Here is a 26,487-nt window from a genome sequence, read left to right as displayed (position 1 = left end):
AGCAAGCAATATAACTTGCTGAAACTCCACAAAAAATATAATTCACAATTATAAGATTAATTTTAGCTATCAAATTAATATCAGGCCTCAGCTTCACAGAATCTTCTTTTACAATCAAAACTTGGCCCAATGCACACTAATAAGACAGGCAATTTATTGTTTTGGTTGATATTATTTACTTCCTTCTGATGAAATAAAGTCATTTTATGAGTTAGTTGTATATTAGGCAAAACACCAAGTTAAGTACCTAAGTGAAAAAAAGATCCATAATTTCTGAGACCTGGAAAATATGCTAACCCTTGGTAAATTACCCAGACAGTAGAAATGAAATTTTAATACTACACATGATGAGAAAGTATTTTTAAGTAACAATAGATCTAATAAATATGTTTAGTATAAGACTGAAGTTCTTCAAACCATTATTTTATATGTTTACTTTATAATAAAATCAATCTATTGTTCATCTATCTTATCCTGACATTGAATGGTATTATGCCTAAGCATACAGCTACAAAACAGAACATTAAATACATCAAACTATTTTTCCCACATGATATTTATATATGTTTATTTACTTGTTTTTTTGAGACAGAGTCTCTCTCTGTTGCCTAGGCTGAAGTGCAGTGGCACAATCTCGGCTCACTGCAAACTCCGCATCCTGGGTTCAAGAGATTCTCCTACCTCAGCCTCCAGAGTAGCTGGGATTACAGGCACCCACCATCATGTCCAGCTAATTTTTGTATTTTTGTAGAGACGGGATTTCATCATATTGGCCAGGCTCATTATGAACTCCTGACCTCAGGTGATCTGCCCACCTCGGCCTCCGAAAGTGCTGGGATTACAGGCGTGAGCCACTGTGCTGGCCCCCACATGATATTTAATATTATGTATTTCCATATGGATGTCAGGTGAACAAATCTTCAATTAGAGAATATGATGCTAAGTTAAAATATTTGAATAGTTACATATTATATATTATGTACATAATTTCATAGTGTCAGGTATCAGTGCAATAGTATAATTTCCACTGTACCATCTTGTGTCAAAATGACAGAAAAAAAATTCTCTAATATTTTACAAACATTAAGTATTTGTAAAATAGATTTCAGAGAAAAGGGAATTGAACTAAACTTGAAATCGAAGTATCTGTTATTGTTTTGATAAAAGAAGGGAATTTACTGTCATAAAATTCTCTGCACATGTATATAAGAGGCACACAGTACACTATGGTAAGTAAATTATCCTGGTTTTACTTCAAATGTGTTAAAGGATTTCTAGCAGCAACAATAACAGAGCATTGCATCTTGCATCATCTGAAAAGCTCTACATGTCATTTTTAAATCACGTCGGAAATAATATTGTGTTAGAGTAAGTTTGAAAAAGGATAATTTTTAATTATTCAATTTACCTTAAAAGGTGGATGAGTGGAGTATAATAAAAATATTTTTCAGCCATACATTTAAGCTAGGAATAAAAATATTAAATAGGTTTTTAAGTATAAATACATTTCAGAAATATTCTGAAAAACTGAGACTTGGCACTGACCAAAGATTAGAAATCAGATTAGTTATTGATGGAAGTTCTACACATTTAACTCTAGAATTTCAGACTGAGTCATGACTATAAATGAGAAAATATTTCCAACAGCATGAACAAGAAAACAACAAATAAATGTATAAAAATTGAATGATGTTAAAACTGTTCAATGATCTATTTATATGGCATGTAAAAATAATGAATTACAAATTCAGTACTTTTCTATAAATGAATGATTTTCAAATGCAGGAAAGTGAATACCAGTACTTTAAAATTTTTAAACCATGGTTATCTCTGATTCACTAATGAGATTTAGCATGAGTTCTTCTAGTTATTTCAGTGGGCATCTACTGGTTCCATATAATTTGAATTACGTGGTGCAAACTGAAACCATCATTTTTAATCAGGAAGGAATGAAATGTTATCACAGCATGGCTTGGCACTCACTAGTCCCTCAATTCCACTCCAAGTGCTTTTTACTGGTTGAATTTGGCCTGTAGACTGAATTGGCCACCCTGTGTCCCTAAGATAATTCATGATTGGGAAGCCATATGGTGCAATGCTGAAATCTATATTAAATTTTGAGTCATATTTTGGCCAGCTTTATTCTTATAACTGAATATCAGAACTGTTTCCATGTAAATTTCCACACACTGCTACTTAGTGGAGTACTTAGGCTATTTTGTTTTTCTTTTCCTTTTTAGACCCTTGCTGATATACAATTGCTAGCGTTTAATCTTAAAGGCACTAGTTGAGAAAGAAAAGAAATAGAGTGGGGTGACACTTAAGGTTCACCCTGCATTTACCTTTAAAGAAGCAGTCTTCATTGTGAACAATGGTAATCTTTTCTTTTTTCAGGCAAGCAGCTCTGTGCACTTCACAGTGGTTTTCATAGAATTCTCCATCAGATCCACACACAGGTTTGTAGTGCCGTTTGCAAAGGTCCATGCAGGCACATTCTGCTTGCCTGGTCTCTCTGCCGATAACACAGTGTCTTCCCAAACCACAGTACTTATTTTCACAAGATCTAAAAGGGCCATCCTGAATCATAAATCCTGAAGAATTAAAAAAAAAATTGAAAAACTTTTGGTTCATTTGTCCAAATAATATATGCATTTCAGAGTCTCAAATGGAAAACAAGTGTTCTAAGAAAAGCATAGTATCATGTATTCAGGGCTCAATTTTCAGTGGTGGAGATGCTTACATAAATAACTGCACACGAACTTTCTCAAAATGCTTTCAGCATTCTTCCCTTCTTCCTCTCCTCTCCTTGAGCTCTCTTCTCCCTCCCCAGAGGAGTGTAGTACTTAGTGACAAGGTCTGTAAAGCTAAACTGCCTGACACCAAATCCTGGCTTGACCATTTACTAGCTTTATGTTTTGGATAAATTCCTTCCTTGTGCCAAGTTGTCCCATCTGTAATATGGGAATAATAGTATGGACCATCTCTAGAGTTGTTCAAACTATTACACGTAATAATCCATAGAAAGCACATCCTTGGCACATGATAGATGTTTCATAAATGTTAGCTTTTACAGTAACAGAATTGTAGATAGGAGAAAGTAAATGTATATATACAAGGCAGAAAATGTAACGAGACAGGAGTGGAAAATAACTGTCTCTTGAAAACTGTTTGATATAATTATCCTTTCTTGTTTTGCCCTTTGCCACCTGACAATCACTGATGCATATCATGATTAAATCAACAAATCATGAAGAATTATATTTTCTTGTTACTTATATAGTCTAATAAACCCAATTTGCATCAGAAACGTTTAAGTGAATCCAGCAGTCTTGTACTAAGGCTGAAATTAGCAACTTCAATTCCTTATGCTTCTCTAGGCAGATTTAGCTTTGAGAATTTTAGAAAATGGAAAATGGCAGTAAATTGAATATACATATGCACATACATACACATAGATATGTATACACATATGTATACACATATACATGTATATATATATTTAGCATCAATGACACTTATGTATTGCAAAAAAGAAAGTAAATATTTGAAAGGTTACAAGCATTACTTATAGTAATTTTTTGAGTATTTAGTATATATTAATATTTTCAGCTGTTTGTTTAAGCCGTCGCTACATAACAACATCATAATAATTAAGAACATGGATTCTGATCCAGAGTTTAAATTCCTAGTTGCAAGCTTTAGGGCCCCAGGTGGCTACTTAACACATCTATAACTCAGATATAACTCAGGTTCCTCATTTGTAAAATAGGGATAACAATACTGTATCCCCATAGTTTTGTCAAGATTAGAGGGTTGCAATTGGCACATATAAAACTCCTTGTAAGTGTTACTTATTATTATTATCAGTTCTTCAAAAATTGGTTTTGATAAGAACATAAATATGTGAATGGAAATGTATTTAATCAATTTAGTTCTTTTTTAAAGGAAGCTCATACATTAATTTTATTTTCATATTTATGCATGAATTTTCTAATGGAATTTAAATCAGCAAAATTAAAATTACACAAAAAGATCAACACTACCAATGGCATATTTTTTAAAAAACTAATTTAGATTTTCTGATAGCAGTGAAAATTAGAACAAATCTACTTGTAAAAAATTTCAAACTATTTCACTCTTTGATAAAATACTATAATTATTGATGAAGCATTCCATGAAATTTAAAACAAATAGATGGAAAAATAATTTATTGAAAAGATATTTCCGATGTATCTCCAATGTTATTTTAAATGTTGATAACTCACTGAAATATTTTAATACCTGGGTGATGAAATAATCTGTATAATAAATTCTCATGACTCCCGTTTGCTTATGTAACAAACCTGTACATGTACCCCTGAAATTAAAATTTAAAAAATTTGTACAAAAATCAATTTTGGAAAATTTATGTAATGCAGTAGTTCTTGAATTCTGGCATGCTTACAATCACCCAGAGAAGTTATTAATATACAAATTATTTTCTCCACCTCACCCCAGAATTTCTGATTCAGTAGATCTCGAGTCTAGTCCAAGATTTATATTTCTAACAAGTTCCCAGGTGATGATGATATTGCTGCTTCCAGGACCAAACTTTAGTGCACTGACTTACTGAAATCCTAACTCATAATTAAAATACATAACACTAAGGGAAAGACTAGGTGAATAATTTTAAAATGCTCTTAAGTGGAAAAAGATGAGAAGCTAATGCTATAATCAAAACCTTATAAAATAATGCAATTATTTGGAAGATACTAGGAAAAGAAATTTAAAAATGAACATAGTTGATTAGCAAGGTTGACATGGTATTGGGCAAGTTTTGCTATTTTTACTTGATTGCTTTTTAATGTTCGATATGCTAAATTAAATAAGCAGGAGTCCATTAGCTTGAAGCTGTCTCTGTATTTTGAGTTCCTAAGTAAGAAACTGTACCCTAACTTATCAGTATGTAAACAAGCCAAAACTAATTTTAGGAATATATTTTTGTAACAAACAACCAGGTTTCAGCCAATCACAGGAAGCCAATTTATCAGATCAGTTCCAAAAAAGGCAAATGCTTCATCCAACCATGGCCAAATAACATAGATGCCTGGTGGTAGCCAAGCAGGTCCTTCATTTACTTTGGTTCTGTGTTTGACCTATAATAGCTCACCGCTAGGTGGAGCTTTCTGAATCTCTTCTGGTCCTGAGTGCTGCCAGATTGCTGAATTGTTCTTTATGCAAACAAACTCCGTTAAATTTAATTTATCTGAACTTTCAAAAAAAATTAATGTGCTAAAAGAAAGTCCAAAATTACATCAATTAGTACTATAAAATAAAGTAGAATACTTTAATGTAAAGTATAAAAATACTGATTTTGAAATAGAAAAATATTTCCCCGTCCTTATGCCAGTATTGAATTAAGCAAATTGTTGATTTAATGTTTATAGAGTCTAAATGGGGCTGCCATTATAATAGAGAAATTTGATTCACATACTTATATTTTGTATAATTTTATGTCTTTTTTTTACTGTCAAACAATGAGTTAAGATTTTTCAAGAGTGTGTTTTGTTTATTTTAGAATTGAAGAATGAGCTAATGTTTTAAAAGTCTGATCATTTTACTTTTTAGTCACAAATTGGTAGCTTTCTGAATCAGTGTAATTTCCCAATTTTAGAGGAATGCTCCACTATAACATGTCATATCTACCATACATATGTTGGTCACAATATTTCTCATATTTTCTCTTAAATCCTTTCTCTTAAAGCGTGTACTCTAGTTCAGAGATTTGAATTAGGATATTTTCCATTTTGTAGAAGTTAATGAACTATTTTACACTAGCTAGAAGCTGTGTGTTGCATGCAACTGCTACAATTAAAGGAAATTTAATTAATTCATATGCAATCCAAAGAAAGCTCATATTATGTAAATGAATAGCTAGAACATACCCTTTCTGACAGTAATTATCCATGACTAATGCCGAACTTAAGTTTCAGCTGAGATTAAATCAATTTAATCTGATCAACGTGTCAAAGATTTCTTCTAAGTACATTCAGTCAGATAACACACTAAATGAATTTTAATCAAGAACTTATATCCTGGTACCTTATAGCTTGATAAAATAGCATTTGTTCCCCAAAAGGATTATATATTCAACAAGTTCATATTTTATAAGTATTATTCCTTCAGAGCATTACAAAACTTCCACAAATTTAAAGAGAGATAAAATATTAAAAGATTAAACATATCAAGCAACAGCAAAATAATTCCCTATTATTCTAAGATGGCATTATCAGATTCTCAATAATGAATATAATTATCTTAAAATATATATTTATATTCTTGTCTATATGTATATCTAATATATCAGCTGATATGTATAGAGTGGATCTAAATTGAAATAAACTTTAATTTTAATAAAATACAATTATTTTTATGAGCAAGGTGGTATGTTGGTTGGTATAGGATACATAAAAAGAACAATCATTGACATTTGACTCTTCAAGTGGCTTACAAAGAGCATAGGACAGGACTTGAACATGCTTAAGTAGAGAGGCTAAGATATAGGGGGACATTTAAGGGCACAAAGGAGATTGAGATAATGTGAGACCTCACAAACAATGTACCATGTAATACAAACAATTGAAGTTTTGTTTAAAGAATGAGTTAAGAGTCCAATGGCTGATAAGAGGATATACAGGGCATGGAATAGAGACAGATGCAGGATTTAAAACATAATAAAAGAGGGAGGAAAGAACCAGATTTTGAAGTTAGCTGTCTTTAAGTACTATTGTAGAATATTGATATATTGTTGTTTTTAAAGCATCAAGTTATTTGAGGTGCTCATTAGCTCATAAAATGTTTTATGTTAAAGTACAAAATGTAAGTATTATGTTCACAATTATTTGTTAAAAAGAATAACAGATTTTGGTCATAGAACAGAATTTGAGTCTTTGCTTTTCCATTACACTCTGGTGTGACCTCAGCCAGGCTTCAATCCCTTTGGGCCTTCTGTTCTAGTAGTAAAATAAGAGGTAACCGGCACTTTATCTTTGGATTTGCTCTCATCCAAAAAATCCTTTAATTTAATAATGCTCAGCAAAATGCAGTTCTAATGAAAGCTACTGTATGGTGAGTATATTTAGTAAGTTTTCTCTATAATGTCCAGTATTCATAGTTCACCTGCCTTGAACAATCATATACTTCTCTAATTTAAATCATATTTACATACTCTAGAAATAGCCTCAGCTATGCAAAATACAGGAGAATTTTGACTTTGATTTTCTAAATTACTCTTCTAAGACTTTGATTTGCTTTTTGTTTCATGCTAATATGGTGCAAAAGTAATTGTGGTTTTTGCCATTACTTCCAATGGGTTTTTACAATTTGGGTTTAAAAATCAGAATCCTCTATTTGTATTTTGACTACAAGTATAATTTTTAGGCAAGTTAGTTAAAAATCTCTGAACTTCAGTTTTCCCATTTAACTAGAACATAGTAGGAACTCAGTAACTATTACTTCCATGAATATGTAAAATGAAGATAGTAATAATTATCGTAGTAATAATATCATGTGGTTGTTAAGAATATTAAATTGAATGATGCACTGAAAATTCCTGGTATAGAATATCTGCTTAATGAATGTATTTATTACTGTTATTAAGAATTATCATTTATTACAGTTTTGGTACATAGAACATATTGACTTAGAATCACTGAATTAAATAAATGACTGCCTCTACAGCTCTTGTTATTATTATAGGCATTGGAAATGCATTTAGGGGAGTGTTACAGCATGTGTGTTCCCAAAATATACTCTAAAAATTTTCATGGACATTCACTGTATAAGAATTTCTTTCAGCTGCAAAAAGAAAAAAAGAAAGAAGGAAAAATTCAAAATTACATTATACAATTAAATATTTTGATTTAGAATTAACTATAATATTTTGGTGATGTTTTGCTACCCACAAATGGAAAAATTGTGAAACTCTCTATTACATAAAAAATAACAATTTCCTGTTGCACACTGTAAATTCTAACAAAAATGCATTCAAACCTCACAAACTTTATGGCAAGGGGCAGTTCAAGTAAATACGGGAATGCCCACAGAAGATTGAGCACAGTATGATCTTTTCATGACCTGTAATAATTGGGATGTGTGTTTCCTGCTGCTGTTTTGCAAAGTCGGTCAAAAAAGGCTGCCTGACTGAAAGTTTGCCCAGTGTGCTACTCTTGAACGACAATCCTTTTGAACAGTCACATAATCTGTAGTTCAGTGAGTTTGAACCCTTCTTTTCTACCTTATTTTTGACAATCCATTGCTTCTGCAAGCTTCTTCATGTAATTCTGCAACAGATGAAGGTGTGTTTTTTTTTGTTTGTTTGTTTTTGTTTTTTTAAGAAGAGGCCAGTATGAAAATAATAAGTAGAAAAAAGCCAGAGATCCAGGTAATTTGCATCCATTCAAGTTATAATTTCTTTTCATGTTAATGAATGTTTGCTAGGGGATATAATTTTTGATGTGTCATTTCAAGAAGTTAAGTGATTTGAGATCAGTACCTAATATGGAAACAGTTATTTCTTATTTGATGTTCTCAACTGAAGTGTGATAATTCTGAAAGCAGAACAGAGTGTGATACAATCTTAACACTCTTTCCAACCTCAACGTGTAACCTTGATAACAAATTCCACAACAGTTTTTCTAATTATTAATTGTTTCCTTTCTAAGTTCTATCTAAAGTGGTGATTTCTCTAATTATCTTAATATCTCCATCCCATTGAAAAATTAGTCATACTTATCATTATACACTTTAGCTCAAAGTACTTATTTAGATGATAAGTTGGTTAGAAGCCAAAGAAATTTCACTGTTTCCCTTAGAACTATAACATTATAAATAGATTGGTAGATATAGAGACAGAAAGACACATAGACCATATGTGAATTTATGATATTTAAGGTCTTCTTTTAGATAACTAAGATTTGTGAATATTAGAAACAAAATATTTGTTCTAAAATGTTTTAATTCAGTAAATTATTTGAGTGACATTCAGAAAAAAGTAAATTGTTTTGCTCAATAGTTAGCTGCCACTCTCCTCTATAAACCATGTTGATCTAGATAATAAATAAGAAAATAAACCAATTAACATAAATAAAAATAGCATTTTATTTTATATAAATCTATGCAATGAGAGAAAAGGCATATGCTAAATCATCTGAGAGACTTAAAATATTTCAGGCTTTGGAATAAACCCAACACTTAAAAAATATCTTATTTCTTATTAAAATTTAAAATAGTAGGTAGATATTCTCAAATAAGAAAGGCATTTTATGCAATGATTTAAAAATATTAAACAGCATTTTAAAAATGTTTAAGTGAAGGTCAAGCATTGTAATAGATGCATAGATTTGTCCAGCCAAATTTCAGACTATAATGTTTATTGTTAGAGTCAGTACACCAATATGGTTAATATATTTTTTAATGAAGATACAGTAATTTCTGTTATAATTATAAAAATAAATGGCTGCTAGAAAAGGAATATTATATTTTTAAGTTTTAACTTTAAAATCAACTCTAGTAAATTATCTTTTTACAATATATTTTTCCCTTTATTAGAGTAAAATTGAAACCAAATAGTTTATTAAATTAAAAAGTAAATATTAGTCATTAAAACTATGATTTTCATAAAGAATTAGATTTTCCAAAGAAATTAAGTATCAAAATGCAAACATGCATTTAATTTTAGAAGAAATGTATTTTTTCTTTATGATAAAGTGTAATACAATGATATTTACTTTTTTAAATTAAGAGACTTTTTTAGAGCAATATAATGTTCACAGCCAAACTGAATGGAAAGTACAGAGATCCCATATATTCCCTTCCCACATAAACACACAACCTCCCCCGTCATTAACACTCTGAATTAGTGTGGTACATCATTAATATGCACGAATCAATTTTTCCAGATTATGAGCTCTAGTCAATCCCTCCATTACCCCGAACCCTCAGCAATCGCTGATATATTTAATGACTCTATAATAGTTTTGCCTTTTCTAAAATATCATAAAGTTGGAATTATATAATATGTAGGCTTTTATCATGGACTTATTTCATTTAATGATATACATTTAAAATCCCTCCATGTCTATGTCTGGCTTCATAGCTAATTTCTCTTAACTGCTGGAAAATATCCCATTGTATGGATTAACATGGTTTATTTATCCATTCACCTACTGAAGGGCATCTTAGTTGCTTCTTAGATTGGCATTGTAAATAAAGTGAGTTGCTATAAATATTTATGTACAGGTTTTTGTGTAAGACATAGAGTTTCTGTTCATTTAGGTAAATACCAAAATGTACTATTGTTACTACATTTTGGTGGCAAGGTCATATTTAGTTTTATAAGAAACTGCCAAACTGTCTTCCAAAGTGACTGTTCTATTTTGCATTCCCACCAGCAATGAATGAGAGTTTTTCATTGCTCTATATCCTCATCAGTAGTTAGTGTCTGCAATGTTTTGGATTTTTACCATTCAATTAGGTAGTTGTGGTATCTTGAAGTTTTAATTTGCAATTCCATAATCATAAGATTGATTGAGCATATTTTCATGTTTGTTTACCATTTGCAAATCATCTTCACTGAGGTGTTGCTTTTAGTATTTACCCATTTTTATTGCGAAGGTTTAAGAATTTGTATGTTTTATGTACTAGTCTGTTATCAGATGTGTCTTTGCAAATATTTTCTCCCAATCTGTAGTATATCTTCTCAATCTCATGACAGTGATTTTTGCAGAGAAATTTTTAATTATAATTAAGCCCAACTCATCAATTTTTCCTTTCACTTATTGTCCTTTGTTATTGTAACTACAATGTCTTCACCAAACTCAGCCTCCTAGATGTCCTCCAAATAGATCATCTAGGAGTTTTATAGTTTTGCATATTGCATTTAAACTTGTGATTCAAGCTGAATATTTTTCTTTGAATTATGAAGGTCTGTGACTAGATTTGTCTTCTTTCCTTTCTCTCTTTCCCTTTCTTCTCCTTTCTTTCATTTCCCTTCCCTTTCCCCTTCCTTTTCCCCTTCCCCTTCCCCTTCCCCTTCCCCTTCCCTTCCCTTTTTTTAGTATGGATATCCAGTGCTTCAGCACCATTTGTTGACAAGAATATCCTCTCTTCATTTAATTAGCTTTGCTTTTTTTGTCAGAGATCAGTAAACTCTAATGGTGTGGGTCTGTTTCTGGGCTCTGTACTCTGTTCCATCACTCTTTCTTTGTCTTTCCAGCACCATACTGTCTTGACTACTGCAGCTTTAAAGTACATATTGAAGTCAAATAGCTCAATATGCCTGACTGTCTTCTTCTTCAATATTCTATCAGATCGTCTAAATCTTTTGCTTTGCCATATAAACTTTAGAATCAGTTTGTCCATATCCAAAAAGTAAGCTGGGATTTTCAATTGAGTAATATTTATTTTTATGAATTTTTTTGTAGAATGTACATAACTGGAAGTGACTTTAAATGTTGCCAGTGAACTTAATTACTGAAACAATGCACTCAATCACAATCTTAAATACCACTCTAGCAGATGTAGGTAGGCATGTATGCGTGTGTGTTGTATGTGTGTGTGTGTGTGTGTGTGTGTGTACATAGTTCAAACTTGAAAATTATAGCTAAGAAAAAAAATCTAGTGCAAAAGCCCAATACATAAAATAATCCAAAGTGTCACCATTCTGATTAAAGCAGGGGTGAGAGTGAGTACCAGATATGGCTTCCCTTAGTCTCTCTGACATCCAGTAAGGAAAAAGTAAAAATTCCAGGATTTCTACAGAGTGCTGGACTAAATGATGTCTCATTTTTCCCTCAAATTTATAATTTTTGATGTGTGACTGTTTATTTTTACTCCACTTTTTCTTCATACCTAATGCATTAGAAACAATGTCAGATTTTTTTAAGAGCCATATTTATAATAGTTGCCTTAACATCAGTTTTTGGGAAAGATCCTTTAAATTCCTGAGTTTTTCTGGCCCTGAGCCATAATCAGTGATGTAGTGATTAGTGTGTAACAAAAGGCACTGTTTGTAGCATTCTCTGGCTTCTGTGTTGTAAAATACTCCCACTGTGTCTGATTTGAAGCTACAAACAAGACCTCACATCTGAATTTAAGAAGAGATGTGGGCAGCCAGCTCTCATAAACCAGTATAAGCCAGCTCCAGCAAAGCTAAATTCTTAGTTTTGGCATAAATCTAAACAGAGTCAATGTTTAACAATTTTTTCTTCCCAAAACCCCTCTATGGTTGAGAGTACTGACTAGTTCATTAATTTCTTCAACAAACTTTTGCATAGGAAATAAAAGAGAACCTTATTTTCTAAGAATCAACTTATTACCATATATGAAGCATGAGTCTTCCATGAGAAAGTTTAAAAATATCATATCAGTTATTTTTAAAACTTTTTTTTCTCTTTTGAGGACTTATACCAATATTAATAGCATTTTCTAAATAGCAAAGCATAAGAAGTAAATACAGTGTCTTCAGGTTCAGAACACAGGATTCACCACTGATACAATTCTGGTTGCTAGTCACATGATCACTCAAGTTCCTTGGGTAGTTAAAAAAAATTAAGATGCAAAGCACTCTGTCTATGCTCTTAAACTCATTTACTTCAACTCCCTGCCTCTCTGCTCCAACAGATGTGTTTTAAATCTATTTCATAACTAATTTCTCCAAAAACTTTGTTTATCCCTTGAATTATTTCATTTCCCCTTGCTTGGGTGTTTGGAAAAACTGCATGCTTTTTCAGATTTCCAAGTGCTTGTACTCCTTTCCTGGAGCAAAAGACACAGAATCAATCTGCTGTGTGAATTAGACACAGGCAAAGGGGGAAATAATATAATACTACCTCAAAAGTATTAATACTACTATTATAAAAGAAGAGAACTTAACTCTGTCTAGTAGGGGTCCCAGAAAGCATTCTAAAGAAGAGAAGTCTGGCACTACATAGAAATTAGGGATGTGGACAATAGATGAGTAAAAGGATATTTTCAGCAAAGGTATGAATATATGAGCAGGTTGATCTAATGCTACCAAAGGAGAGTGATTCTGATTATGATTTTTAGAAGATGTTAGAGAATTAGGGAGAAGATAATAATAGGCAGCCTTGGACAGTATGTTTAGGATGTGTCATTGGGACAGTAGAAGCTGGTCTTTAATAGTTTTAAGGAGTTTGTGGAGGATAGAAAAGAAAAAACAAGAGTCAGGAAGCTACTACCTTGGTCTAGGTGAAAATAGTGTGAGTCAAACAAGAACAGCTCTAAGAAATCAATTTATGGAGCAATATAGTATGCGTTGGAAACAGAAGAGTCAAAGAGGGCAGTTTTGCACAAAAGGAAAGGAGTTAAGAGTGGTTATAAATAAAGACAGTTTTTGTAAGCAGCATTGTGAGAAGTGGAGGAAATTCTTGACCAGTAGACTCAATATTCTTGTACAATAATAACAATGTGATAATATTATTGCTTAATGAGCATTTTATGTGGGTCTATATGTATTATTTAATTTAATAGCATACCAATATGAAAATCTTATTTTCACATTTTCAAATGAATAAACTGGTGGTCAGAAATTTTAGGTTTTTGCACTGCAAAGAAAGTGGGTGCCAGATTTGAGTCTTAAAGTCAGATAGGTCTGACTGATTAAACGTGCATGTTTTCAGTCTTCATGTTGTATGCTTTCTTTGCAGTAGGTGGTAAGTTTCTCTCTCCCGTGGAAGACAAGTCATTTGTTAAGAGCAACAACATTCTAAAATAGTCGTTTTTAGTACAAAGAAGATAAATAACGGGCTATGGACTAATATGTCATACTCCCAATGGTATAGTCCAAATATCTTCAATTGCCAAGTTACAATGTTATTTTTCAGCAAAACTCAATCATTTCAAGTATGATGGTAGAGAAGTAAGGTTATGGAACTATTTAGAGTAATGGTTCTAATTGTCAGGTGTAGTGGAAGCATTTGAATAAAAAGCAGAAGCAACTAAGAAAAAATGTATTGCAGACGGGGTACAAATAAAGGGTTCAAGTTGGGTAAAAAATGCATAGTTTTTCAAATTCTTGCATGTCAATTTGCTTTGGTATTTTAATGTCACTTGCAGTAAAAGAATTAAGTCCAACATATTCTTTTCAACTGAAGCAATAATCTGTTGTGACGGTTCTCTAATATATAAAAATAAGAAATTCTTCTTTCCACCCATAACAAGAGAATATTTTTAAATCTAAAATTGCCAAGATCTTTAGTCTTTTGTTAGATATTGTTTATCATCTTTGTATTCGTGAGCTTTGATACTTATCTGCCTTCCTCATATGTCTAAAAATTAAGCTCCACATTGCATATATATAAGTTAATGGTCTTAAAACAAATTGTCCTAACAATAATAATGGCTATCCTATAAGAATGTGTGTATATAAATATACACACACGTATGTAAATGTACGTATGTTTGTATTTTAAAATCCCATGTAGCCCATAGACCACTGTGATTTTTCCATCTTTGTGTCTTATTGATTTATTTATATCCTATAGCTCTGTAACTTTTGTTTTTGAACTGTACCACTTGGCTTATTATTTCATACTTTTCTGATGAGCCAATATGATTTTTCAAGTTGTTCCATATTTATGTCTTTTGCATATTTGAAATCTTCACTCGTTCATAAAATAAAATTAATATCTTTAAACTCATTGCTTATCCAAAGTAAAAGTTTCCCAGTTATTTTTAAATATTATTTTATTAATGTTATTGGTTAGCTGAAATTCCTAGGCTTCTAAATATTTGAATGTTCTTCCCATCACTAGCTTTTGGTCACATTCAAGCTATTGATAAATTCTCTAAAGTTATAAAATAAAACAAAGCTAAACAATACAATGCATCAATAAATTATCTTCTCATAAACATTTTAGTTTGCATATGATAATCTTCTCTACACTTGCTTTTATATCCTGTGTAAATTGCTTAGATAATAACATTGCTATTTTACTGTCCATTTTACGTTGTTGGACGACACGCATGGGGGGTTAGGTGTATATTTAGAGGAGAGCATGACACGGTCTGGCACCTCACTCTCCCTACCCTGCCAATGTATTGGACATTGCCGGTCTTTGCAGGTTTTCTCTGATTATGCCTTTCAGATAGCACAGCCACAGGATCCCACTGGATTGCTATTTCATGGTGTGTCAACCTTGGTGACTGTCCTTGTTTCTTTCCTCTGCCCACCTTCTCCTTTCTGGCTCATGTTAAGTTTGTGTTGTAAAAGTCTCTACAGAAAAATAATCACCTAAGCACTGAAAAGGATACTAAGATGCATGTCATGTGCTTAGGCCCTGAAGAGTCTCATATTTTAGTAATGATATGAGATAGTTAAAACCTAAATATTTCATAAGTTAAAAAAGTTGTCACATGAGAGATACAGAATTACATAAATTTTTGTAGGAGAAAAACATCTATTTTGAGAGAAAAAAAATAAAGCTTCCTAATAGAACTCAGATTTGATAATAGATTTTTTTAATGATTAGGATTTTGAAGGTGGAAATTGGTTAGAAAAGAAGAGCACAGAAATACAGAAAACCAATCATCTTTGTCCCCTAACCCTCAACTCTTCTATCATTTTTATATTGCCCTTACAAGCGGTTTCAGAGTGATAATTCTCTAAATCGATAAGCCAATCTGTACAGTTGTCCCAATAAAGGAAACCTAGCAAAACTTACTGTGTCTCTTTTTAGTTGATTTTTAAATTATTATTTACCATATGTTTGCTTACATTGAAAACAGCACTGAAATCACCTTTTCTATGTAGTTGGCTCTTTAAGTGGTAGTACTAAAGTAGAGAGAGTAAGAAAACATATCTCCCAAACAAGTCTCTCTTCTAATACTAATAACGACCATTTTTCTATACTGACCTAAGCATTTTACCTCATTTGATCTTTGTAACAATCTTAAATGCTATTTGTTTCTTGTTTTGCAAATAAAGAAAAAACCAGCTCCAAATAGTTACTTATCATGTCCTAGCTTAAGCATAGTAAGTGATGGAGCCAGGCTTCAAACTTATGCTTCCTTGAACTATTAACCATTACATTATTCTGCCTGTGCTTTCTCCCTATCAATGTTTATAGTTCCTGAAAACAATATAGAAGATATTTATTACAGACAATTGAAATGTAAAACTTCAGCACAGTAGAAAATCAGGGGATCATAGTTTGACATCGCTGTATATAAAATTACAGGTGAAGACATGAGTGAATGTGACAGAAGAAAAGAAAGTATTTATAGAAAGAAGGTTGGGAAGTATAGCAACTGGACTTTCAAATAGTTTATCAAGAGAAATTAGACTGCCCTCAGTCACGAAATAACTCATATGTAACTTTTTAAAAACCTCATATGATCAGTAGTGGTTAGGACCATTGGATCTGACCTTCTATTGCCTGAGTTTGAAACCTGGTTCCATCAGTAACTAGCTGTGTAATCTTAGAATTTTGTAGGGGTATTTTTTTTCTTTCTTTCTTTCTTTTTTGCTTTAGTTTTCTCATCTGTAAAATGGAGATATTAATAGAACTGATTTCACAGATATAAATCAATGTATGCAAATCCCTTAAAATAGTGTCTGCCAGACATGATGACTGCTATGTTAGACATTATGACAGACTATAAAATAGTGTCTGTCAGCACCTTAATGTCTGCTATTATTAACAGGCCAAGGTAGAAGTATCACCCGAAGTCAAGCATTTGAGACCAGCCTGGCCAACATGGTGAAACCCTGTCTCTACTAAAAATAAAAAAATTAGCTAGGCCTGGCTCATACATGTAATCCCAGCTACTCAAAAGGCTGAGGCATGAGAATTACTTGAATCCGGGAGGCAGGGATTGCAATGAGTTGAGATCAACTGTTTTAGCCAATACAGAGCTTCCTTCAATGGAATAGAGATTAGTTTGTTAATAGTTGTGAATTTAGGGAATTGAAGGAATTAAGAAAGCAATGAAAGTTATTTTGCATATATCTACACATATACATAATTTACATAATCTTAGTGTGTGCAGGTATGTGTATATGCTACTATACACATGTTTTCCTCTTAAGTGAACTCCTAATTAACTATGGTATATTGAAGATATAAACATTATTTGTTATCTTCTTAAACCCTTTGAGACAACTAAAAATACTTTAAAATAGATCTGCAAGGATGAAGAGAACTGGAGGAAACAACAACAAAATATTGGAAACTTTTAAGACTATATCCAGGTGGGAACTGACTTAGTGGCACTGAGCAAGCTGAATCCCAACTTTGTGGTTGGTAAAGCTGCAAACCTTATTTATGCACAGTTTTCTCAGATAAATTAGCAATACCAAGTATTGAAATGAAAATGACAGTCATTGCTAAAATATGGAGGCCTGTTGAAAATTTTGTGCAAAGTCAATAAATTGCCAGATCCCCTCCCTTATGCAACCCTGGTAGAAACCTGGAGGTTTATTCTTTCAGGACACAGCTAAACCATATGGAATCTGGAGAGTACTGGAAGCTGAATGCCATAAAAAGCAGCCCTCTACCACAGTGCATTCCACCCCAGCCCCTGGCAGGAATGTTGAAAGCCGTAATCTTAGCCATCAGGCAGATTATCCAGATTCTTCTTTGAAGAATTTTTATGTAAAATTGGGAGTTCCCTAATAATGATTCACGCGGGTCACTCACAGGAAAGGCGATGGTTGAAAAACCTTACTCAGTGCTCAGACATTCTAAGTCAGATTTTTGGTGTCCTTTTCTTAATCAAGAACAAAAAGCCAGCATTAACTGGGCATATGAGTAAACCCTCTAACATGAAAGATAAGACCAAAATAAACAAACAGACTAAAACAATGTGAAATTAGTCAATGCAGTGAAAAAATTACTGTAAAAACAAAACAGAACAAAACCTGTAATTTATATCCTCAGAGAAATGAGATAATAGCCAATATATGAAATAAAAATGAAAGGAAACTTTATAAAAATCAATGATATAACAGATAGGAGAAAAAAAATGTAAAACGACATCGATATCACTTCCAGAATTCCAAAGTCCAAATAATAGAAGGTCCAGATGGAAAGGGAAGGAAAACAGATGGTAGGAAATAATTAATAAAATTATTAAAATATTTCCCAGAACTGTAGGACATGAATTGCCAACTTGAGAGAGTTCACCCAGTGCCCAGTAAAATGAATTAGAATAGACACATACCACGACACACTGTAAAGTTTAAAAATATTGAAGACAAAAAGAATTTGCTACAAGTCTCCAGAAAGAAAAATAAAATGCTCTATCACACAAAATGGATTAGGAGTTAGATTTGATTCTGACTTTTCAGCAGCAACAGGGAAGTCTAGAAGGCCATAAAGCAGTACACAATTCTGAGGGAAAACATTCTGTGCTGATTATGGCCCTAACCTTGCTCTCCTTTTCATGCCCTGATTCTGAGTCAGCTACCAATACATTTTTCTCCCCAAAGAGGTATATCTGCTTTAGCATGCTCCTCAGCACTGGAGGTAAGCAATGGCAAACTTAGAAGCCAAAGATCACCATCTCTTCTTCTCCTCATATACGCGTGCTATTCTTTTTGGTGTCTGGTCCACAATTCAGCCCTGCCAGTTGCCCTGCTTATTGAAGTATTCCTGAACTTTAAGATATTCTAATGAGGCTTTCCTCTGACATTTCTACCAATATGTCCAGTTTCTTTGTCTCACTATCACTCATCATTTGGTTCTCATCTTACATGACCTCTCATTTAAGAGACCTTCTTTTATACTTTCCTTTATACTCTTCCTTACACCACTTTAATATTAAAGTGGATCCCTTTCACCACTCCTATTCACTCTGTGTTTTTTCTGCATGACATCTAAAAAATTGTGATTAGAGAGCTACTAGTTTAAATATTTATTTACTATTAACACTCAATAAATCTGTGTTCCAAGAGAGCAAACGTTCTGTCTTTTTGTTCAAAAACTTTATCATCAGGAACTAGCAGAGTCTCTGGTGATCTTGATAAGGGCATAAGTAAATGCTTCATACATGAATTTATTTATTTTATGCAAAAACAATAAAAATGTATTATCAAATTGCACCAAAATTAAAAATATTTTATGGTTTTATATATGTATGCCATTTAAAAGTTATATATAAACATATAGGTAGATATGGATAGTCAGCAAAAATGATTCTTTTAAAATACCAAAAATTGGGCAGAAAATTATTTCTATGAGAAATATTATGTAAAAAAATAAGTCATAAGAAACACTGGTGCACACCTTCATCTTTTGTGTATGATGGTTAATTAAAACAGATATAATTGGGAGGTTGGAATAGTAAAATTTCCAATGCTGAAAAATAATAAACTGGTCAAATAATATATAGTTTATAAAATTTGGCATCCTAAAGAAATATTGGAATGCATATTACATATCAAAATAATTGCCTTTGATTTCTACTTTGTCAGAGCATTTGGTGATAAGATCCTTTTAATAATTTATTAGCTGTATTCTTATGAATAAACATTATCTTTATTTTAAACTTTCCTGTATAGGGAACTGGTTATCCTTAATTTATCCTTAACTTAGTATTTTTTTTAACTGGTGACATAAGGCATGGAACAGGTTTCCAGCATCTAATGTTAATTAGCTTATTAATCAATAATTCAAAAATCATATTTGTTGCTTTAGTCCTCAGCTAAAAGGGCAATGGGCATAAAAATGTATATAAAATGTAGTCACAGAGAAAGAGAATGACATTGAGTATAGTATATCACTTTTCTAGTTTTAACTGATACCATTAGTTACACCATCCAACAAATGCAAAAGATGTTGATAAAATAATTTAATTACTATACTTCACTAAGTGCCACTATTTTCTATATGGCAAGCAAATTGTAAAAACATTCAATAATAACGAAGATTAATTAAAAAAATAAGCTTCTCTGATTTTCTTAGAATAAATAATTAAAAAATATCTCCATGTATTAAATTTGAACAGTGAGCAAAAAATATAATGATTTATTAAAAGGCATATTTTTGCTTATATTATGGTACTTATGACTTGAAATCATATTGAAATATTTGTAAATATAAGAACTTTCTTTTCAGTCTCTGTATATTACATTCTTTAGAATATTTTTCTTTATTTAAGTCCCAAATAATTAAAATAAGATTTATTTCTGTTTTAAGGTTATCTAGGCAATGGTTTTAGTGTTTTCTTCTTGATAACCTGTAGTTGATTCCCTTGCACTTTGTAATCAGGCTCATTAAGCTGGCTGACACACTTCATAACTCAGGCTTGAAAATGATCAAATAATGAGAAGGACTGTAGAGGAGGAGTTGAATTTTGTTACAAAAGGGAAAACTACAGGAATTCTTATTACCGATTCAGAGAGTTTAGTTCCATTTGACAGAAAATAAGGTGTCGTTCTGAATTACCAAATAAGCACTAACATGAGGATAACAGTGAATCAAAAATGTTTATTTTAAAGCTATGTCCAAAATGATATCAGTGATGTTAGTACAGGATGTAGCTCCAAGACCCTATCTTACCACAGAAACACCAAAAAGTCAAGCATAAACTGTCAGAATAATCTCTAGATAGCTCCAAAAAATACTCAAAACTGCTAACAAACTAAGAGAATGCTAAGTCAAGAAAAAGGCAAATTAAAAATGGTAGAAAAACTTTGCTGCATTTTTACTTACCTTAGCACTCCGCCTTTCCCAGCTCAGCAGTGGTGCTGAAGATATGAGCCCATGATTTTGGAAATTCTGGCTCTTACAATAGCTGAAAATTATTACCAGTTATTGTAAGAGCCAGAATTTCTAAAAACTTCTATCCTCTAATAAAGTTTTCAGTAACTGAGAATTATTTTCAGGATTTTAAAAGCAGATTTTAGCAAACAGAAAACATAATTAGAAAATTTGAAGGTAAGTCAATTGAAATTATCCAAGTTATTGAATAAAAATTTTAAAAAATTGACAAAAATGAATAAGCCTTATGAGATCTGTGGAATGCCATTAAAATATGCTATCTGCATAACGGTAGCCCCAGAAGAGGAAAGAGAAAAAAGGGAGGAAAATATTTGAAAAATGAGAAGCAAAATCTCCCCAAATTTGATAAAATACATGAATTTACATGTCCAATGAACTTTAAGAAGGACACAAAAACATCTGCACTGAGCCCAATTATAATAAAACTGTTGATAAAGGAAGAATCTTGAAAGCAGAAACAACTTGCCATATATATATTTAAAAAAAAACTTCAATACAAATAACAGCTGATTTTTACGCAGAAACCATGGAGGCCAGAGGTAGCTGGAAGATAAGTTTAACGTGTTGATATAAAAATCATGTCCACCAATAATTCTATATCAGATAAAACTACCTTTTGAAAATAAAATGGAAAGGAAACATTTTCAGATAAAAGCTGTGGGAGTTTGACGCTAGTAGACCTTCACTCCAAGAAGTGCTACAGGGAGATTTTGTGGCAGAAGTGAAAGGACTCTAGACAATTACTCAAAGCAACATAAAAAAAATAATAATAAATAAAGAGAAACACTGGTAAAGGAAACTACACAGGTAAATACAAAACCAGTATTATTGTACTGAGAGTAGTAGCTTCTTTTTTGTTTTTCATTATATCTTAATGAAAAGCAAAACTCAATAATTTTAAGTCGATATTAATGTGCATCCAATATATGAAGATATAATTTGTGAAAACAACATAAAGGGAGAGGAATGAAGCTGTAAGAAAAAATATTTTGGTATACTATTAAGGCTATGATGATATTAATTCAACTAAATTGTTATAAATGCAAGAGTTTAATTTTTAAAATTGGGAAGTACTAGGAAAGTATCTAAAAATATATATATAAGGAAATGAGAAACAAATGAAAACAGTATACACTGTAAACATTAATTGAACACAAAATAAGGCAATAATGGAGAAAGTTAAAGAACAAAAATATGTAAGATGTATGAAAAATAGAGAAGCATACTCTTCCTTACCATTAATTTTTTTATATCTAAATGGATTAAAGTCTCATTCAAAAGGAAGGGATTAACAGAATGGATAAAAATGATGATTCACTTATATACTGTCTACAAGTAGTTTGCCTTGGGTTGAAGTAAAAAAATCAGCTGAAAGTGAGAATATGAGCAAACATTCTCTGTAAGTAAGCAATAATGAAAAGAGAGGTGAGATGGTTATATGATTATTAGACAAAGCAGACAATAAATCTGAAATTGTTACAAAAGACACATAAGAACATCACATATTGGTAAAAGGATCAATTCACCAAGAATATATAATACTTACAAACATACATAAACCAAATCTCAGAGCCCTAAAGTAGATGAAGGGGTCTTGGCAGCATTGAAGACAGAAATTTGCAGTTCTAGTTGCAGACTTCAATACCTCACTTTGAAAGAACTTTCCAAACACTATAAACCTAATAGACCTGATAGACATGTAAGAAAAACTTCACCTCAAAACAGCAGAGTATGCATTATTCTCAAGTGCATGGAAAATATTTCCCAAGATATGTTAGGCCACAAGACAAATCTCAGTACTTGTATTTTAAAATATTCAATTAAAAAATTAAATGATTCAAGGTATCTTCCTCAGCGACAATGAAATAAAATAGAAATAAATAAGAGAAAAACCTGGACTATTGAGAAATATAGGAATTTAATAACATATTCTTAAACAATCATGGCTAAAAGAAGAAATCAAAAGAGATATTAGGAAATACTGAGAAACAAAGAAAATAAAAGCATAACATGCTGAATTTTATGAGATGAAGAGAGAGAAAACTAAGAACACATAGCTGTAAATGCCTACATTAAAAAGGAAGAAGATCTCAAATTAATAACCTAATTATACACCTTAAGGAACTAGAAAAAGGGAAACAAAACCAAATCCAGTAGATGGGAAGAAATAGTAAAGATGAGGATAGTAATAAATCAGAGAATAGAAAAAAAATAGAGAAAATCAGTTAAACCCAAGTTGGTTCTTTGGAAAGATCAACATAATTAACAAAAATTTAGCTTGACTCACTAAGAGAAAAATTTAAAAAGAAGAATCCAATTATTAACTTCAAAAGTCAAAGTGGGATCATTAGTATAATCTTACTGAAATAAAAAGGATTACTGAAATCACCAAAAAAGAGATTAAATCAGTAATCAAAGACCTCACAACCAAATATAGCCCAGGAGCTCATGATTGCTCCTGCTATATCCACCAATTATGGGGAATAATTACTCAATTCTTAAACTGTTCCAAAAATGGAAAAAAAGAGAATATGCCCTAACTCATACTATGAAGACAGAATAACTGTCACACAAATTCCAGAGGGAAAAAACCCTACAGACCAATATTCTTTATGAATGTAAATGCACAAGTCCTAATTCTTGTTCTTGATCTCAATGTTTTTACCTAAGACATTCTTGTCCATTTTTCACCAGTTCTAGCAAACACTGCACTAAAAGATCTAGACAAAGCAATTGGGAGAGGGAAGGCATAAAAGGCACTTAAATTGGACAGGAAAAAGTAAAACTGTCATTATTCACTTATGACATGATCCTATATGTTGAAATGCTAAATAAACCATAAAAATCAATTAGTGTTAATAAGCCAATTTGGCAAAGCTGAAGAACACATTATTGACATTGAGAAGTCTATTGTATTTCTACAAACTAGTGATAAATAATACAAAATGGAAATGGAATTAAGAAAACCATCCCATTTACAGTAGCTTGGAAAAGAATAAAACATCTAGGAATAAATTTAAATGAGCAGGTACAAGTCTTGTATATTGAAAATTATAACACTGCATAAAAAATAAAATTACCTATCAAAATGAAAGAAAATCCTATGCTCATGGATTTGAAGAGTAAATATTAAGACTGCAATACTGGGGTGCGCCCAAGATGGCCGAATAGGAACAGCTCCAGCCTCCAGCTCCCAGTGTGAGGGACACAGAAGACAGGTGATTTCTGCATTTTCAACTGAAGTACTGGGTCATCTCACTGGGGCATGTCAGACAGTACTGGTCTGTGGTTGCAGCCCGACCAGTGAGAGGTGAAGCAGGGTGAGGCATAGGCTCACCTGGGAAGCGTAAGGGGGAACAGAATTCCCTTTCGTAGCCAAGGGAAACTGTGACATATAGCACCTGGAAAATGGGGTAACTCCCACCCTAATACTGCGCTTTACCAAGGGTCTTAGCAAACGGCACACCAGGAGATTATATCCCACAAATGGCCCAGAGGGTCCCACGCACACGCGGCCTCCCTCACTGCTAGTAGAGCAGTCTGAGATCTAACTGCAAGGCAGCAGCGAGGCTGGGGGAGGGGCACCCGCCATTGCTGAGGCTTGAGTAGGTAAACAAAGTGGCTGAGAAGCTCGAATTGGGTGGAGCCCACCACAGCTCAAGGAGGCCTGCCTGCCTCTGTAGACTCCACCTCTAGGGACAGAGGATAGTCAAACAAAAGGCAGCAGAAATGTCGGCAGAAGTAAATGTCCCATCTGACGGCTTTGAAAAGAGTAGTGGTTCTCCCAGCACGGAGGTTGAGATCTGAGAACGGACAGACTGTCTCCTCAAGTGGGTCCCTGACCCTGGAGTAGCATAACTGGGAGGCACCCCACAGTAGGTGCAGACTGACACCTCACACGGCTGGCTACCCCTCTGAGATGAAGTTCCCAGAGGAATGATCAACCAGTAACATTTGCTGTTCAGCAATATTCACTCTTCTGCTGTCTCAGCTGCTGATACCCAGGCAAAGAGGGTCTGGAGTGGACCTCCAGGAAATGCAAACAGACCTGCAGCTGAGGGTCCTGACAGTTAGAAGAAAAACTAACAAACAGAAAGGACATCCATGCCAAAACCCCATCTGTACATCACCATCATCAAAGACCAAAGGTAGATAAACCCACAAAGATGGGGAAAAAGCAGAGCAGAAAAGCTGAAAATTCTAAAAATCAGAGTGCCTCTCCCCCTCCAAAGGAATGCAGCTCCTTGCCAGCAATGGAACAAAGCTGGATGGAGAATGACTTTGATGAGCTGAGAGAAGAAGGCTTCAGATGATCACACTTCTCCGAGCTAAAGGAGGAAGTTTGAAACCATCACAAAGAAGCTAAAAACCTTGAAAAAAGATTAGACGAATGGCTAACTACAAAAACCAATGTAGAAAAGTCCTTAAATGACCTGATAGAGCTGAAAACCATGGCATGAGAACTAGGTGACAAATGCACTAGCTTCAGTAACCAATTCGATCAATTGGAAGAAAGGGTATTAGAGATTGAAGATCAAATGAACAAAATGAAGCGAGAAGAGAAGTTTAGAGAAAAAAAGAGTAAAAAGAAATGAACAAAGCCTCCAAGAAATATGGGACTATGTGAAAAGACCAAATCTACATCTGATTGGTGTACCTGAAAGCGACGGGGAGAATAGAATCAAGTTGGAAAACACTCTGCAGGATACTATCCAGGAGAACTTCCCCAAACTAGAAAGACAGGCCAACATTCAAATTCAGGAAATATAGACAATGCCACAAAGATACTCCTCAAGAAGAGCAACTCCAAGACACATAATTGTCAGATTCACCAAAGTTGAAATGAAGAAAATAATGTTAAGGGCAGCCAGAGAGAAAGGTCGGGTAACCCACAAAGGGAAGCCCATCAGACTAACAGCAGATCTGTCGGCAGAAACTCTACAAGTCAGAAGAGAGTGGGGGCCAATATTCAACATTCTTAAAGAAAAGAATTTTCAACCCAGAATTTCATATCCAGCTAAACTAAGGTTAATAAGTGAAGGAGAAATAAAGTCCTTTACAGACAAGCAAATGCTTGGAGATTTTGTCACCACCAGGCCTGCGCTACAAGAGATCCTGAAGTAAGCGCTAAACATGGAAAGGAACAACAGATACCAGACATTGCAAAAACATGCCAAAATGTAAAGTTCATCAGTGCTAGGAAGAAACTGTATCAACTAACAAGCAAAATAACCAGCTAATATCACAATGACAGGATCAAGTTCACACATAACAATATTAACCTTAAATGTAAATGGACTAAATGGTCCAATTAAAAGAAACAGACTGGCAAATTGCATAAAGAGTCAAGACCCATCAGTTTGCAGTATTCAGGAGACCCATCTAACATGCAGAGACACACGTAGGCTCAAAATAAAGGGATGGAGGAAGATCTACCATGCAAATGGAAAACAAAAAAAAGCAGGGGTTGCAATCCTACTCTCTGATAAAACAGACTTTAAACCATCAAAGATCAAAAGAGACAAAGAAGGCCATTACATAACGGTAAAGGGATCAATTCACCAGGAAGAGCTAACTATCCTAAATATATATGCACCTAATACAGGAGCACCCAGATTCATAAAGCAAGTCCTTAGACACTTACAAAGAGACTTAGACTCCCATAAAATGATAATGGGAGACTTTAACACCCTACTGTCAACAT

General features: G+C 33.0%; 1 protein-coding gene across 7 annotated transcripts in view; it reads right to left on the bottom strand.

Annotated features, from left to right (window-relative positions):
* The window catches only part of LOC105488649 (follistatin like 5), an 813,494-nt gene that overhangs the window by 540,362 nt on the left and 246,645 nt on the right, over positions 1–26,487 (bottom strand). For all 7 annotated transcript variants that reach the window (XM_011752911.3, XM_011752910.3, XM_011752913.3 and 4 more), the window contains exon 4: positions 2,343–2,591. In XM_011752911.3, coding sequence (XP_011751213.2) covers positions 2,343–2,591 — 249 coding nt within the window. The remainder of the gene's footprint in view (positions 1–2,342; positions 2,592–26,487) is intronic.

The sequence above is a fragment of the Macaca nemestrina genome, chromosome 3 (assembly GCF_043159975.1).
Source record: "Macaca nemestrina isolate mMacNem1 chromosome 3, mMacNem.hap1, whole genome shotgun sequence".
Taxonomy (NCBI): Eukaryota; Metazoa; Chordata; class Mammalia; order Primates; family Cercopithecidae; genus Macaca; species Macaca nemestrina.
The sequence above is the reverse complement of the archived record's forward strand: the minus strand, read 5'-3'. Positions and strand labels throughout refer to the sequence as shown.